This window comes from Microcebus murinus, chromosome 8 (genome assembly GCF_040939455.1).
Source record: "Microcebus murinus isolate Inina chromosome 8, M.murinus_Inina_mat1.0, whole genome shotgun sequence".
NCBI classification, from domain to species: domain Eukaryota; kingdom Metazoa; phylum Chordata; class Mammalia; order Primates; family Cheirogaleidae; genus Microcebus; species Microcebus murinus.
In genome coordinates this window covers 45,624,198-45,642,614 of record NC_134111.1, presented here as the reverse complement: position 1 = coordinate 45,642,614, position 18,417 = coordinate 45,624,198, and the positions used below count along the sequence as shown (strand labels likewise).

At 32.6% G+C, this 18,417-nt stretch overlaps 1 protein-coding gene and 1 long non-coding RNA gene across 5 annotated transcripts in view; one reads left to right on the top strand and one right to left on the bottom strand.

Moving 5' to 3' along the window:
- SCN9A (sodium voltage-gated channel alpha subunit 9) overlaps window positions 1-11,284 on the top strand; it is a 92,133-nt gene extending 80,849 nt beyond the window's left edge. The window contains exons 24-26 of the mRNA XM_012757045.2: window positions 5,035-5,139; window positions 5,276-5,546; window positions 8,535-11,284. Of these exons, the coding sequence (XP_012612499.2) occupies window positions 5,035-5,139; window positions 5,276-5,546; window positions 8,535-9,727 (1,569 nt within the window). The 3' untranslated portion in view covers window positions 9,728-11,284. The remainder of the gene's footprint in view (window positions 1-5,034; window positions 5,140-5,275; window positions 5,547-8,534) is intronic.
- Window positions 1-18,417, bottom strand: part of LOC105867224 (uncharacterized) — a 142,531-nt gene that overhangs the window by 84,767 nt on the left and 39,347 nt on the right. The window lies entirely within an intron of this gene.

Genomic DNA, 18,417 nt, shown 5'->3' with positions numbered 1-18,417 from the left:
GTCTCAAGACATTTTCTAATTTCCTTTTTAATTTCGTTTTTGATCCATTGCCTGTTTGAGAATGTGTTGCTCAATTTCTACACATTTGTGAATTTTTCGGTTACCTTTTTGTTATAGATTTCTTGTTTCAATGAGGTCAGAAAAGATACCTGGTATGATTTCAAACTTCTTAAGTTTATTAAGACTAATTTTGTGACCTGACATGTGATCCCTCCTGGTGAATGTTCTGTGTGAACTTGAGAAGAATGTATATTCTGCTGCTTTGGGTGCAATGTTCTGTATATATCTGTGAAGTCCATTTGATCTATAGTGTTGTTCAAGTCCACTCTTTCCATGTTAATTTCCTGTCTGGATGTTCTCTCCATTATTGAAAGTAGGTGATTAAACTATCCTGCTATTATTGTATTGCTGTCTATTTCTCTCTTAAGATCTGCTAATGTTTGCTTTATATTTTTACATGTTCTGATGTTGGGTTCATATATATTTATAATTGTTATATATCTTCCTTATGAATTAACATTCTATCATTATATAATGAGCTATATTGTCTTTTGTGACAGTTTTTGACTTAAAGTCTGTGTTTTCTGAATAAGTATATTCAGCTCTCTGTCTCTGTGGGTTCTACATCTGCAGATTCAGCCTAATGTGGATTGAAAATACAGTACTCTCAGAATGTGAAACCTGTGGATATGGAGGGCTGACTTTCCATATCCATGTGTTCCACAGGGCTGACTGTGGGGCTTGAGCATCCATGGATATTGGTATCCATGGGGGTCCTGGAACCAATCCCCTGAGGATACTGAGGGTCCACTGCATAGCTACACTGGTCTCTTTTGGTTACCATTAGCACAGAATATATTTTCTATCCATTCATTTTCAAACTCTGTGCTTCCTTAAATTCAGAGTGAGTCTCTGTAGACAGCATACAGTTGAATCATGTTTTTTCCAAATCTATTCAGCAACCCTGTCTTTTGATTAGAAAGTTTAATCCATTTCTAATTAAAGTAATTATTGATAGGTAAGTACTCACCTATGTCATTTTGTTAATTGTTTTCTCTGTATCTTGTAACTACTTTGTCTTTTCCTCTCTTACTGTCTTCCTTTGTGATTTGATGACATTTTTCATAATGTGCTTTCTTTTTTTCTTTTGTGTATTTCTTATATGTAATTTCTTTTAGATACCATGAGATAATTACAAGTGTCTTATATTTGTAACCGTTTACTTTAAGCTGATAACAACTGAACTCCAATCATATATAAAAATTCTACACTTTTAATACCCCTCACACCTTTTGTTATTAATGTTACAATTTATATATTTTTATATTGTGTATTATTAACAATTTTCATAGTTATAGTTATTCTTAAAATTTTTTAAACTATATTAGATTTAAAAGTGACTTACATATAATACAACAATTAGAATATTACAGAATTCTGTATTTTTCTATGTATTTACCCACTACTAATGAGATTTATACATTCATGTGCTCTTGCGTTGCTATTTAGCATCATTTTGTTTCAACTTGAAAAACTTCTCTTAGCATTTCTTGTAATACAAGTCTAGTGGTGATAAATTCCCTCATTATTTGTTTGTTTGGGAAGGTTTTTATTTTTAATTCATTTTGAAGGAAAGTTTTGCCATATACAGTAGGTATTTTTGTTTCTTTGTTTTGTGGTTTCTTTGCATTTTGAATATAACATTCCCACTCCCTTTGGCCTTCAAGGTTTCTGCCGATAAATCTACTCTTAATCTTATAAGGGCTCTATTGTATGTGATAAATCACTTTTTTATTGCTGCTTTCAAAGTTCTCTGTCTTTCATTTTTGACAATTTAATTATAATTTGTCTGGTGTAGACTTCTTTAGATTTGTTCTATTGGGATTCTTTGAGAATCATGAATTTGGATATCAATTTCTCTTCCCAAATTTGGGGAATTTTAGCCATTATTTCTTTAAATGAATTTCCTTCCCTTTTCTCTCTCCTTCTTCTGAAGAATTTTATAGTGTGTATATTGCTTTGCTTGATGGTGTCCCATAAGTCCCCTAGTCTTTCTTCAATCTTTTTTCTTCTTGCTCTTCTGACTAAATAATTTCAGTGACCTGTCTTTGAGTTCATTGATTCTTCCTTCTGTTTGATCAAGTGTACTGTAGAACCAATCTAGTCAATTTTTTAGTTCAGTTATTATATTCTTCAATACCAGAATTCCTATTTAGTTCTTTCTGATAGTTTCGATCTCTTTACTGATATCCTCATTTTATTCATTTATCATTGTTCTGATTTTGTTTAGTTGTCTATCTCTGTTTTCTGTTAACCCAATGATTTTCATTAAGATGATTCTTTGAATTCTTTTTAGGTAATTCACAGATCTCTGTTTATAAAGGGTCAATTACTGGGGATTTATTTTTTTCCTTTGATTCTGTCATGTTTCCCCAATTCTTTGTGTTCCTAATAGCTTTGCATTGGTATCTGTGCATCTGAAGAAACAGCCAACTGTCCTGGTCTTTATGGACTGCCTTTGACAGACTTTTGCCAGTCAGCCAGGCTGGATATTCTGGGAACCTCTCAAACAGCTGTCTACCTGTCCCTTTTCCTTTGTTCTTAGCTACACTAGATGTTTAAATTATGCTGGTTCCATTGGTGCTCCATATGAGGCAAGAGAGATGCTGGACCCTAGTGCAGCACACTGAAAGGCAGAGATATTGTAGATATACTCCACTCCTCTTCCTCTCTTGAAAGTGGGATCTTAATACAAGTGTATAGACATGCACCTATAGAGAAGTAAGTTGTTTCAAACCGAGTAACAGGTTACTGGCACAGTCAGGGTTCAAAGGTCTGTTTGACTTAAAAGCCCATATTCTTTCCTCAATAAAATGTTGCCACTTGCTTTAAACTTCAACATTTTGATCTCAGCTATGGCTCTCGCAACTACCCACATCTCTTTCTTTAGTAGCTTTTCCAACTAGCCATCATCCTTATAAATATTTTCATTCTTAATAAGCTCATGTGATAATTTGGAATTATAGTTAATCATAAAACATACTGAAAATTAGAACATAAGTTATTATCAGGTTCAAGTTATAAAAGGAAAAATTATGTAATACAGTTATACAAATGCCTAGTACAGATCTGAGCACCTATGAGTAAATCTAAATGTAACGACAACCCCTTTCTGTAACTTTAACCTTATTAGGAAGGTTAATAACAATAATAATAATAGTAACTAAAATTTACTGAGGGTTTGCCATGTACCAGGCATTATGTTAAGTGTTTTGCATGCATTATCTCAGTTGATCGTCTCAAAAACAAATGAGATATTTACTCTTATAATGATGAGGTGATTTTACTTAAAGAATTAAGAAACTTGCCAAAGGACAATAGAAATAGGATTTGAACAAATATGTTCTAATATGAGAATTGAAGTCTTAACTACTATAAAATTACAGCCTTGACTTAGAGTATAACATAGAAAAAGACCAGCCTAACTTACAGAATACCTTCCGCCTAGTTTTTAAAGGGGTACATTTTGCACAAGGCCTATATAAGCTATAGTAAAACAAAACAGCCACACAAATTTTTCTATTGGAGCATTTCATAATCTCCTCTTAGTTTTATCCCACCCTTTATCATATTGACAATCAAGGTATCATTAGGGGAAGACAAAATCTACTACTTTGATTTTCACCTCTAATTCAGAATTTTGGCCTTAATTTTTCCCCAGTTTCATCTAGTAAATTCTTGTCATGTTGTGCTTTTCAGCCCCTAATAATGAATAGGAAAGGATCTAGGCTTCTCTTGACTTTGGCATGAAGTCTTTCTCTCCAGCTGTGTAGCACCAGTCGATTAGATAAATACAAAAATTACATAAATACTGTGTATCATCTAGAGGAAAGCTGAATTAGAATACTCTATCTAAGACAAAAAGAGAAGTCTGGTTATTATTGGATATTTTATGAATAAGAAATATAAGAGGATACTGAATATTACCTAATCTGAGGGAATAAAAGGAAACCATAAGCAGATCATCTTTAACTCCAGGACCTACAAGTTAAGTAAGAATTTCAGAGCAGTAAATTCTCAAAAACAAATTCCTAATTAATGGATTATACTAATATGTTTTGTGATGAAAAAGGTGATAACATAGAATATAGACCAATATAGAATATGCATAATTCTGTAAAAATTACAAATAATTTTAAGAAATTAGCATAGCTTAAAAGAGCAAACAAAGCTTCCAGCACCACTTTGTGAGATTTAGGCTTTTTCAATATGGAAAAGATCAAAAACTTCACTTAGATGTTAGATACTGTTGAATCTTAAAAGTTATATTTCCTTTTAAATAATGAATTGGAAAGTCCTTTAGTTTAGGTCCAATAATTGATAATTTTGAAAGTACCTAGAACTTTTTCATGAACATTGTTGATGACCAATAAAGTATTTATGTGAAAATTCTTTTATTTCAAATAAAAGAGGTAGCCAAAGAGTTTCTTGAAATACAGATATATAGAAATGTGTATTATCTATTTATTTTATATTCATTTTTATGTTAATGGAATGATGGCATATTAAAATGAATATATTGCTAATACAATTTTTGTTATTGATTTTAGCCTCTGTTCTTTATAACATTCTTAAATATTAGCCAAATCATCAAAAGAGATATTCACTACTTTTAATTGTTATAACCCTTCCTAATAGATTTGTTATTTAGCAAAAAAGTGCATGGTAAGACAAATGGCAGATAAAATATCAGTACATAGTTTAAAACACTACTGGTTGGCACACCGAAAGATAATGGAGATAATCCTTATTACATATAATACATGTATTTTATATATGAACATAGTATTATGTATGGAAAGTCATGGTTCTACACATAGATAGTCCATCAAGACCCAAATTTTATTTATAGCTATCATTAACATAAAAATACATTTATTTCTATATTAATACATTGTAACCTGTCTTTATGATCTGAAACAAGATCTAGACAATGATTCTGCTTTTAACTAGAGTTATTTGTTATTTCTTTACCTTGGAGGTCAAGACATCTTTATGACAGAAGAACAGAAGAAATACTATAATGCAATGAAAAAGTTGGGGTCCAAGAAACCACAGAAGCCAATTCCTCGGCCAGGGGTAAAAAATATATATATGTTTAGAATGCAAATTTTCAAGTCATTGTTTTTATTAATCTACAGTGCACATCTTTAATTTGTGGATCCTACTTGAAAAAATTTACTCTCCATTCCTTATTATTCTTGTTTCTTTGCAGAACAAATTCCAAGGATGTATATTTGACCTGGTAACAAATCAAGCTTTTGATATCAGCATCATGGTTCTTATCTGCCTCAACATGGTAACCATGATGGTAGAAAAGGAGGGACAAAGTAAATACATGACTGATGTTTTATACTGGATAAACCTTGTTTTTATTATTCTGTTCACTGGAGAATGTGTGCTGAAACTGATCTCCCTGAGACACTACTACTTCACCGTAGGATGGAACATTTTTGATTTTGTGGTTGTGATTCTCTCCATTGTAGGTAAGACCATTTATTATTCAAATTTTATTTTTGAATAAAACTAAACTCCACCTGTTGCTAAGAGAAGTTTCTTAATTCTTGAATGTAAATTTACTTTTGAGCAAGTTAGTAAAACGAAAAAGTTAAGGAACCTTAAAACAAAACAAAATACAAACATCTGTGTCCCTCACACTATAATGTTCCTGGCATCACACTACAAGTTTCAAAGTCAAATGTTTGTTATCCGTTGGAAGGACATGATACTTGTTGATATTTAGTTTCCAGTGTTACCCTTCACAAAGATAGCTACCGTGTTTATATGTAGATGTGTCTTGGAAGACCAGGCAGAATCTGATATCACTTCCCATTTTCTCATATACGAGACTTGTCCTTTGATTAATGACAATGATATCAATAGCCAGAATATCCGTGACTCTGAAAATTCTTCCTGAACTTAAAGTGAAGTTAAGGCCTCCAGAAATGCCAACTGTATTTCTATGGCTTAATATCTGGCATGTCTATAAAATGTCAGTCATTTCTCAACCAATCATAGTCATGTCTGTAAATCACAGTACATGATTTTATAATTCTTCCCTTTCATTATCATAGCTGTTTTTCTATCTTCTTGTTTTATCATTATCTTCACATATCTTATCTAGTATTTTAAGATTGAATTTATTTTTAGAAGTATAAGTTTTAAATGGGGAGGGATTGTGGAAATCATTTAATACAAACTTACAGATGATCAAATGGGTTTAGAAAGGTTAAAAGTTGCATAACCTAGAACCACAATACTGAGTAGCACATAACAGAATAGGCATTTTAAATCAATATTTTTTAAAAAGAATATTATTAATAGAAATATCACTAAAGTTAAGATATAAGAAAACTAACTAAAATTTAGGTGGGGATTTCACACCAACAAGAATAATTCTGGATGCATTTCCATTAAGTCAAGAAGAAAAGAGTGTACTTCCATCACTTCTATTCTTCAAAGTGTTGGCCAATGCAATTAGACTTAGCAAACAAAGAAGTACATATATTGAAACAATGGAGCATATTATATTTATCTTTATCATATAATGGGATTCGTTAAAAATGAAAGAGAATCAACTAAAAATAGATTCAATTACTGTTCAGAAGGTACACATTTTAAAGTACACATACTGACATTAATAATTATACATGGGCAATAAAATGAGAACATATGTTTGAAGCAAAACTCATTCACAATTGCAATAAAAATAAAGTAAAATATATAGTAACTATGTTAACATGTAAGACTTCTATGAAGAAAACTTTGGGATATAAAAGAAGGCTGAAATAATTGAAAGGCTTATCTTGTACTTAGGTATGATGACTTACTGTAATTATAATCATTTTTATAAAGTAATTTATAAAATCAATGAAAATATCAATGAGTTTTTTATGTGGTGGGGATTGTAAATTGACAATATAAGTCTATATTATTCTAGAATTCATCTGGAAGAAAAATTAGGGTGATGAGAGGTGGCTTACATTGCTAGATAGTAAGACTATTATAATATTGATGCTAAATAAAAATGTTTAAAAATAAAAGCTCAATTGATTTGAATAGATAGTCCAAAATTAAACTTTAATATAATTACTAATTTACTCAGTGAAAAGATCATATGAATAAAAAGCTAAAGTTTTAAAAATGAATTCTAATAGAAAATATGTGAAAATAGGTTTATAACTATGAACTTAAATATTTCTTTCTATTCATGACACAAACCTGAATCTGTAAAGAAAAAAAATAATAGATTTTATCTGCATAAAATCAAAATATTCTTGGGATAAAGTTCACTGCAAAAAAAAAAAAAGAAAAGATTAAAAAAGAAAACATGAGAGAGTTTTATGTAACATTTAGAGCAATACTTTCAATAGAAAATAGTTCTTGTAAATTAATAAGAAAATAGTAAACCTCCCAGTAGAAAAATTGGCAAAGACCCAACTAGGCCAAAAATAGAGATAAAAAATGTAAGACAACCAATAAGGATACAAAATATCCAGTAAAAAAAAAAATGTAGATTTTTTTTCAATAAATTGCAACTGTAAATTTTTTAAATTGTCACAAAGATTTCCTGATAAAAATTATAAAGAAGAGTGGTAATACCCAGTACTGTTGAATATGTAGGCTATGAGTACTTTCATGCACTGCCATTAGGAATGTTAATTGGTATAGACTTTTCTGGAGATAGCTTCAGCAATATATAAAAATATTTCAACATACTGTTTGACTCAACTTCTATAAATATATTATCTAAAAAAAAAAAAAACAGTCATGCAACTAGAAAAAATAAACCTATTTAGATATTCATTTCAGTGACCTCGTGGTGCAAGGGTAGCGCGTCTGACTCTAGATATTCATTTCAGCCAAAAGATGAAAACAGTATAAATGCTATTCTTCAATATGTGGTTATTTTGACAGAACATTATACAACTAGAAGAAATTATTTTGTTTCATTTGTATGGAAATATCTCCATGACATATGCAGTGATTACAACAGGTTACAAAGAAAAGAGTATATAACATGATTGCATTTGTGTGTGTGCATATGCGTGTGGGGGGGGGGGCATTGTGTGCATGCACTTGCAGAGAAAAATGTCTAGAGTGATCCTCAACAAAATATTGATTATAGGTATGGTTGGTGACATTTCAGGTGATTTATATTTCCTTTTTAACATTTTACTGTATTGCTTAAATTTTCTACGTGAGCAGGCATTAACCTTATAATTAAAAATATATATATATTGTGAAGGAAGTTAAAAAGGTCCAAGAACTTAGTAAAGAGGGGAAAATGTCACAATGGTAATTCCAATCATTTTCCTCTGGAATTGCTAATTGTTAAGAATTTGCTTTTAATATAAAATAACAGTGCTGAATTCATAAGAAATAAGGCAGCAGATAAAATTGTTTAGATTCGTGATGTTCTGTAAGCATGGATATTTAAATATTTTATTTTTACTTCTTCCCTCCTCACATAGGTATGTTTCTTTCCAAGCTGATAGAAAAGTATTTTGTGTCCCCGACCCTGTTCCGTGTGATCCGTCTTGCCAGGATTGGCCGCATCCTACGTCTGATCAAAGGAGCAAAGGGGATCCGCACGCTGCTCTTTGCTCTGATGATGTCCCTTCCTGCATTGTTTAACATCGGCCTCCTGCTCTTCCTGGTCATGTTCATCTACGCCATCTTTGGGATGTCCAACTTTGCCTATGTTAAAAAGGAAGCTGGAATTAATGACATGTTCAACTTTGAGACCTTTGGCAACAGCATGATCTGCCTGTTCCAAATCACCACCTCTGCTGGCTGGGATGGATTGCTGGCACCTATTCTCAATAGTGGACCTCCAGACTGTGACCCAAAAAAGGTTCATCCTGGAAGTTCAGTTGAAGGAGACTGTGGGAACCCATCTGTTGGGATTTTCTATTTTGTCAGTTACATCATCATATCCTTTCTGGTTGTGGTGAACATGTACATTGCGGTCATCCTGGAGAACTTCAGTGTTGCTACTGAAGAAAGTACCGAGCCTCTGAGTGAGGATGACTTTGAGATGTTCTATGAGGTTTGGGAGAAGTTCGATCCTGATGCAACTCAGTTTATAGAATATAGCAAACTCTCAGATTTTGCAGCTGCTCTGGATCCTCCTCTTCTCATAGCAAAACCAAACAAAGTTCAGCTCATTGCCATGGATCTGCCCATGGTCAGTGGCGACCGGATCCACTGCCTTGACATATTATTTGCTTTTACAAAGCGTGTTTTGGGTGAGAGTGGAGAGATGGATTCTCTTCGTTCACAGATGGAAGAAAGGTTCATGTCTGCAAATCCTTCTAAAGTGTCCTATGAACCCATCACAACCACACTTAAACGAAAACAAGAGGATGTGTCTGCTACTGTCATTCAGCGTGCTTACAGACGTTACCGCTTACGGCAAAATGTCAAAAATATATCAAGTATATACATAAAAGATGGAGACAGAGACGATGATTTGCGCAATAAAGGAGATATAGTGTTTGATAACGTTAATGAGAACTCAAGTCTAGAAAAGACAGATGCAACTTCTTCTACCATCTCTCCTCCTTCATATGACAGTGTAACAAAGCCAGACAAGGAGAAATATGAAAAAGACAGAACAGAAAAGGAAGACAAAGGGAAAGATGGCAAGGAAAAAAAGAAGTAGAGCTTCATTTTTGATATATTGTTTACACCCTATGAAAGTGATTTATCTGTGTTAATAAGACTCTTGAGGTTATGCCAAAACTGTTTTTATCAAAATATTCTCAAAGGCAGTGCAGTCACTAGCTCTGATTCTCTAAGATAGGTGAGCAGCTTTAGCAGATGGCTATTTTTGCACTGATGATTCTGTAAGAATTGTAAGAGTAACTCAGTAGGGCTTATTGATTAGAGCAAACAAAGGGGATTTAATTTTTTTGTTGGTTTTTTAATAGGAAATCATGTAAAAAGTTTTTACATCTGCCATGTTATCTTTTCACAGGATTGTAATTATTTATGTTTTCCATGTAAATACAAAAACCCAGACACAAACACACAAACTCAGACAACACACATATAGGAAAATATCTATTATTTGAAATCATAAAAAGTATTTTGCCTTGGCTTTGCAATGCAATGCTTGATAAAATAGTGGACGTTAGTAATGAATGTTTAGTTAAAACATAATGTTATTAGGTAGCTTGACTTTTTTATTCATGTACAGAGGTTAATCTATATTTTGAGGCGCTTAAATTCATTCTGCATTGCACCAGAATCAATTTATATGTGCCTGTTAAAATGTCATGGGATTAAAAACATGTAGGCTATTCATTTCAACGAAAACTGTTTATTCCTCTTGACTCACATACCTACCAGGATAAGACTTACCTTTAGAGTATTGATTCATAGTCTGTTTTTTTATATCCCTCTTTGTTCAGACAATAACCACAGAACTTGAGAAATCATTCTAAGTACATATCACATTCCTCAAAAGTAATAAAAGGAGATAATTGAGAAGAAGCAAATGACAAAAGCTCTATTTACTATTATGTATACGATCTAACACTGGACCGTGCTTCCCAAAAGTACTGATAATGGCCTAACTCTTAATCTCTTTTGTTGTATTTTCCTGCTTTCTCCTGCAGTATTGTTTAGTCATCATTTAGCTATAAGCAAAGTTGATATTTCCCTTCAACGATATGCTTGCTGATATGCAGTTAGTTGTTTGACCATCATACATGTTTGAGCAGCTGACTTGGGCACAGTATTTATTGCATCATTTGTATACCATGCTGTGTTTGGCAAGCTTTCAAGTCATAATATGTGGCAGGTTTTTGACACACATTTCAGTTTAGTATGCATGAAAGAGCATTCAAATAGGGATTCTTGCCAATTTGCTTTCTTGCCACTAACTTTCCTAAATTGTGAAAGTAATCCTTTTGGACCTCTGTTCTTTCATCTATAAAATGATGAGAATGTCACTTTTTCCTTAAAATTCTAGGGTTTGAAGTATATTTTGCACCAATCAGTAAAGTAGCCTGGGCTTATAATTTATCAAGCACATATTCATTTTACATTAGCCATCATCATCCTACCAAGGATTGGACATCTATTTTTTATAAGAAAAATTTCATTAATAGTAATTTGAAAAGAAGTGGCCACAATGCATTTTTCATGAGTTTATTCCAGAAATATGAGACCTTTCTTCTATAAAGTTATTCATACACATACAAATTGAGCTATATAAGTAGAAATCATTATAGTTTTATTTAAAAGATTTTTGTGAGAGTTTTTGAAGTAAATATATAAAACATACTTCACTAATTTGGTTTTTAAATTTAAAAATGTATATAATAAGTGCCTAAAGCACATGTCTTTTGTTATTCTGGCTAACTAAAAAGAAAGAACTTAAACACACCTATAGAGACAAAGAGATATGGGTAGAGAATGAGACAAGGATAGAATTTTAAATTGTGATATATTTTACAACATCCATACAGGAGATTCTCACTTAAAGATATTTGTGATAGGTATGTATAAAATTAAATCTAGGGCCAAAGATCCTTTACACCTCTGTTTAATCATTTTTACCTTAGGTTATTTAAGCCACTTTTTAATTTAATATAAAAGATACCATGCAGTGTTTTCCTAAACTATATAAAGCATTGCATCACATACCTGCTAAGACTGTTGAAAATAGCTTTTAACAATTTAATTAGAGACCCATACACAATATATTACATTTGTAAGATTTTTAACACTTTCAATTAAGAAATGAACATCACCTTAAGTTTGAAATCAGTCCATCCTCATTATTTGATATCCATATAAATATAAGTGCATTGTGAATATTTATATAACACTATGAAAAAATGTTTGGTGGGCAGGTTTATGTGTGATTTACTATTAATGTTTTTACATTACCTGGTTTTATGTAAAGTAAAAAATTTTGGCAAATGGTTACTCAATACAATTTCTTCTTAGAATTTAAAAAAATTGCAAAGTTCTTTTTCCTATTTCATGCTGAATCTATTTCATGCTAAACTATGATTTTTTTAAAGCTAAAACATGGTTAGGTTTTATATATGTGTGTTTGTGTATATATATATGTGTGTGTGTTTGTTCAGGAATGTCTTCTTGGGACTTTTTATCAATAAAAAACCATATTTGAAACTAAGAGCTTATTAAGTATAAGCTTGAAGTAAAATTAGACTTCTTTTTTCATGAGGAATACTACTCATAGTGATTATGAAATATCACCCTTCCCAAGGCACTGTCATACTAATATTTAAATTATGTAATTACCAAACTTATTACACCTAATGATACAGTACAGTTACAGTGCCAAATTGGAATTAGAATAAGATGGAAACAAACAGATTTAAATATAAATACATACAGTCAATTTGGATGAAAATGAGAGAATCTTACTTTAACTTTTTGACTGTTACCTAGTTTGCAAACAATTTAAATTATTTGCAGGATGTTTCTAAATGCTGATTGTTAAAAATCTCAATTCAAAATGTTGAGCACGATTTTGTAGAGTTTTATAGCTTTATTAAAAGAGTGAAAATAAAATGCATATGTAAATAAAGCAGTTCTAAATAGCAATTGCAGAGAAATGTCAATGGCAGTAATGAAAGAAAGGCCAGCTACATTAGGATGGCCAGGTAATTGGGCTGGGTTTAGGACATATGTATAGAAGCCACAAGTTTTTTTAATACTCATGATATGCTATATTCTTGATGAAAACAATCAAGATTTGCTTCATGAAAATAAATGATTAGCCATGAATATAATAATGCTGTTTACATAGAATTATTTACAAATTTCATAGATCTATGAATGCTTAAAATGTTTGAGTTTGTCTTAAATTATATTGTAGTTATACTTGAGACTTACATATTGTATTAATAATAGACTCTAAAAATAAAAGTTATAAAAATAAAATCATTTTTGCCTGTGTTTTCTGTTTCAGTGAGAATAACATTTGATTCTCAATAACAGTGAGAATATTCTCAATAACAGTGAGAATAAATTATGGGGGTAAATACAGTGAACTTCTTAGTAAGTTGCAGCAGCTGGTAGCTTTTTTTTTTTAATTGAAAGATAGACAGCTTCAAATGTCCTCCATATGATGTGCTGCTAGATAAGAAAAATGAGGATAAAAAACCTAGAGTTCCAATGCAATTCATTGAAATCCACCACAGGGTTTGTACAAAAGGAGAAAATTTAGATAGGAAGTGAAAATACACAAACACTGAGCTACAAAATTATGAATACTTTTTTGTGTAATAGCACTAAGAGGTAGTACAGCATAAATAATGGCTATACGCTTGGGTTCTAGAACCAGAACTATATTTGGAGCCCAGTTAAGCCATGGCCTGCAGAGTTTGCTGAATATATTATTTGACTTATATGATCCTCAGTTTTCTCATCTATAAAATGAGAAGAGTACTGCTTCACAATATGGTTGTAAGGAAAGTATGAGACAATCCACATAAAGAAATTAAAACAATGCTTGACAACAGAGAATCAAGAATTCATACTACTAGTAGTAGTGTAGCAACCCATTTGCTACTAAAAAATGTAAGAACCCACGCTACCTCTGTATCATACACGAGCACAATAAATCCATCAATGTCAAATAATGACAATCTTTCTTCTATTTCATATGGCCAAGTATAAATATAGTGCCCAAAAGAGTTTCATGTATACCATTGGAAGGCAGTAAACATTTAGTTATGTGGCGTGTTGTATACCAAAATATTACAAACTTTAGCTATTTTTGAGATTTGTGAATTCAAACAATGTGCTAAAATCAGGAAATACGTGAACATTTAACAAATGTTTATCATATTTCAAGAAAAAATTGGAGGTAGTTTTTTTCCATATTTAGCTAAATAATTAATACAGGCCTCTATTTTATTTTAGCTGTGAGTATCCAGTCCTGTTTATGGTCTTTAAGTGAGATACACTAAAATTAATCACTGCTATGCTGGGGTCATTATTTCAACCTTGTGCGTTATCATAATGGCACATAAAAAGGTATAAAATAGTCCTCTGTACTGATAGTTGTGATAGACAATCTGCAAAATGAAATTATAGTCACTGAATGATACTTTAATCCAGTTCAACATAATTGATTGACATGCATATAAATTTTCTACAGCAAAAAAGCTAAATTCTTCTATACTATAGATAACACTATACTATAACCCAAGCAAAATTAGCTGCCGAGTACATGGTAATCTCTCTCAAAGGAGGGACAAATTACACACTAGCTACAACAGAGGGGACCTTTGCCGCAACAGCTCTTGATGCACACTGGAAGTGAAGCATGAATAATTGATAGTTATAAACAAGCAGTAGAACAAACATGCTTCCCTTAGCTTGACTCTCTATTACTCTGAGAATCATACCTATATTAACAATTGATATGTCTGAGAAAAAAAAGCTCATTTTATGAGAATTATGAGGCATCTGTAATATCTATATCATGTTTTAGCTTGAATCTCATTTATTTTTATAGACAATTGAAACAATAGATAAAAACAATGGACAATAAGTATATAGAAAAGATTCAGAGATTATTAACAATTTTGAAAACCTAGTAGACTTGAGCAAAATTATTTCTGTTCTGGTTATAATATTTGCTGGCATGTCCCAGTCTTGGTTTTATTTCCTATTAATACAATACTGAATGTTTTCAGGTTAATTCAGTCATATTCTTTTTATGAAAATAGAATTATTCTTTAAAATAATATCATGATTCATTTCTATTTTCAGTGATATATAAAATGTAGAAATAATGGAAAAATATATATCTAGTAAATATTAAAATTTTTCCCATTAAATTATAATTATTTTCTGTTATTATAATTATAATTAACCTGTGTTTCCCTGTGTTGCTTTAGAGAAAAGCATTCCCTTACTTATGGCTGGCCCTGCAGTTATGGAAGAATCTCAAGATTTACTCTCTTATTTTTAAATAAGAGCAAATCTGGTCATCTCTCTTCTGTCCATTGAAAATGCAATAATATGTACTTTCTTCTGCTCTTAGGTTACTCTTGAGAACTGGGAAACATAAATGATAAAGAACTACATCTTGCTCATGTAAGGAAATGATATAAACCAACTGTGATCCAATAATTACTTCTAAAAGAAACAAACAAACAAAAAAATGGAGGAACGGAGGCCACACAAAAGACAGATAACTATACCCAGGCTCCCGCCTCACAAAAATTGTTAGATAATGCATTTGTATTGTTTTAAGCTGCTAAATTTGTGATAATTTGTTACAAAGGGTTGGAACACGAATAAGCTCTCCTGTACTTCCATGTACCATGCTAATATGTGAATACAGATGAGCAAAGGGCTGCTAGAAAATGTTATTTTATCCAATGGCAAAAAGACTAATGTATAAAGTAAAGGCCAATCTTTGTCTTATTAGAAATTTAAAGAAGGGATTTCCTTCTCTAGTTATGTACTATTCAGGGTGGTAACTGAATTCCACCTTTCTTATTCCCTAGTTACTCTACCATTCAGTGCACCCCATTCTTGGGACCAAGCATGCTATCTTTCAAATTTTTAATCAGAAGGCAAAGAAGATGTGCAATTATAGGTGATATTTTCTCCAGGTCAAAAAGAATCTGAAGTATATTTGACCCACTCATGCCTTTAAAATGCAGACCAAAGGATTCTACAGCAAATGTATTCCAAAATGTTTCATGTGGAACAAAAAAAAAAAATGTTTCCATGTCAAATACATTTAAGGAAGGGTACATATTGTATTTCACTGTTAGAGTAACATAACTCACCTTAGCATAATTATATGCTGGGAGAAGACATGAGAATTGTGAGTCAGAGAGGAAGAATAGATTATTACAGCAATAATTGTAGCTGTGACTTTTAGCATCTTTGTGTTGGTTCCTATCTTAGCTGGGACTTCTATAAAAAAATACCATGGACTGTGTGGCTTGAACAACAGATATTTATTTCTAACAGTTATGAAAGCTGGGGAGTCCAACACCAAGGAGCCAGCTAATTTGGTTCCCCAGTCAGGATTCCTTTCCTGGCTTGGAGAAGGAGGGCTGCATTCTTGTTGTGTCATCTCATGGAGGAGAATGTGACCTCTAGTCTCTCTTCTTCTTTCTGTAAGGATACTAATCCCATGACAGGAAATTTTATATAGATATAGATATACACACACATACATATACATACCCATACACACACACATTCATCCATCCATGTTTGTGGGTTCCAATCTGTGGATTCAATCAACTGCTGATTGAAAATATTTGCAAAAAAAATTCCACATATCTCCAATAAGAAAATCTTGAATTTGCCATGTGCTGAACACTATGCTGAATCCCCATGAATGAAGTGATGTTCAGATATTTTAAAGCATATGGGAGGAGGTATGAGAAGTTATATGCAAACACTATACCATTTGATATGACTTGAACATCTGCAAATTTTAGTATCCTTGGGGAGTCCTGGAACTAATCCCTCACAATACTAGGGGATGACTGTATATTATGTTATATAAACCACATTTGCCTTCTCAGTGATTGGTATCACCATCCAATTGTCCATGCCAGTAACCCTCTCCTTTAACACTGCACATTCATTCACCAAGACCTGTTCATGCTACCTCCTAATTATAATACAAATCCATCTTCTCTTAATTCCACTGCCAACCCCGAATTCAATCCATCACCACCTCTAGCCTCTTTGTAAGTCCATATAACAACTTTTTATTCCATCTCTCTAACTCCATTCTTGCCTCACTTCCAAATTTATTCTAAGTACAGTAACTGGAGTATATTTTATGAGATTGAGCCATTTCCTTGCTTAAAAATTTGCACCATTTTCCTACTTGAAACTCTGTAACATTTCTCCATTGTTGTTATGATAAATTCTAAAATCCTTAGCAAGAATTTCATAAACTCTACACTGTGTCTGTCTACAAACTCTACAAGGCCTACCAGCTCTGCACCATATCTGCCTCACCTACCTTTCATCTTGGCTCTTTCCCTAACTTACTCTGTGTCCTTCAACTTCAGTGATTTTCTTTCAGTTTACAGAGTCTTCACAGCAAAAATACAGAGTGTGCTTAAATAGTCCACAACATGTGTCAGTGCTTTCTTGCCTGGGAGAAACTGTACATGTCTTTCACATGATAAGCTCAGTATGTGTATGGAACAGATTTTCCACTGCTCATGAAATAAAATGAGTATATAAAATTGGCATTTTAGAAGGAAATAAGTTACCAGTCACTTTTCCTCAGTAATCTTTTTTTTTTTTTTTTGAGGCAGAGTCTCACTCTGTTGCCCAGACTAGAGTGCCGTGGCATCATCCTAGCTCACAGCAACCTCAAACTCCTGGGCTCAAGCGATCCTTCTGCCTTAGCCTCCCAAGTAGCCGGGACTACAGGCATGCACCACCATGCCCGGCTAATTTTTCTATGTATTTTTAGTTGGCCAATTAATTTCTTTCTACTTTTGGTAGAGATGGTGTCTCACTCTTGCTCAGGCTAGTTTCAAACTCCTGACCTTGAGCGATCTACCTGCCTCGGCCTCCCAGAGTGCTAGGATTATAGGCGTGAGCCACCGCGCCTGGCCTCCTCAGTAATCTTAACAGTAAGTAGAGAAAACCCAGATAATGTCAAGTAGAAAATTAAAAAACTGAAAAGTAAAAACTTTATTGTATAGCACACCTTATATTTTCCTGGTTAGAGCTGGAACCCATACTACTAAGTGAAGTATCCCAAGAATGGAAAAACAAGCAACAGATATATTCTCCAGCAAACTGGTATTAACTGAGTAGCACCTAAGTGGACACATAGGTGCTACAGTAATAGGGTATTGGGCAGGGGGGAGGGGGGCGGGTATATACATACATAGTGAGTGAGATGTGCACCATCTGGGGGATGGTCATGATGGAGACTCAGACTTTTGGGGGGAGGGGGGGAAATGGGCATTTATTGAAACCTTAAAATCTGTACCCCCATAATATACCAAAATAAAAAAATAATTAAAAAAAAAAAAAAAGAAAAAAATAAGGGCACGGGCTTAAAGGTGAAGATCAGGATTCTCTTGGTGAAGATAAACAATAAGTTACTGGGGTAGGGCTTGGGCTGATATAAAACCAGCTAGTCGCAATGGTAAGAAACAAGAGAGTCTCTTGGGTTTTCGTCATAATTTCAATCCCCAGAAGCTATCCTGCCATAGAATATGAGCAAGATTTAGGGTATTAAAAATTTTTCAAAAAATAAAAAAAAAAAAAAAAAAACTTTATTGTATATTCTACGTTAAAACAAGACCTTTATTCATTCCTCTTAGCTCTGAGTTTCTCAATATTGGCAATCTT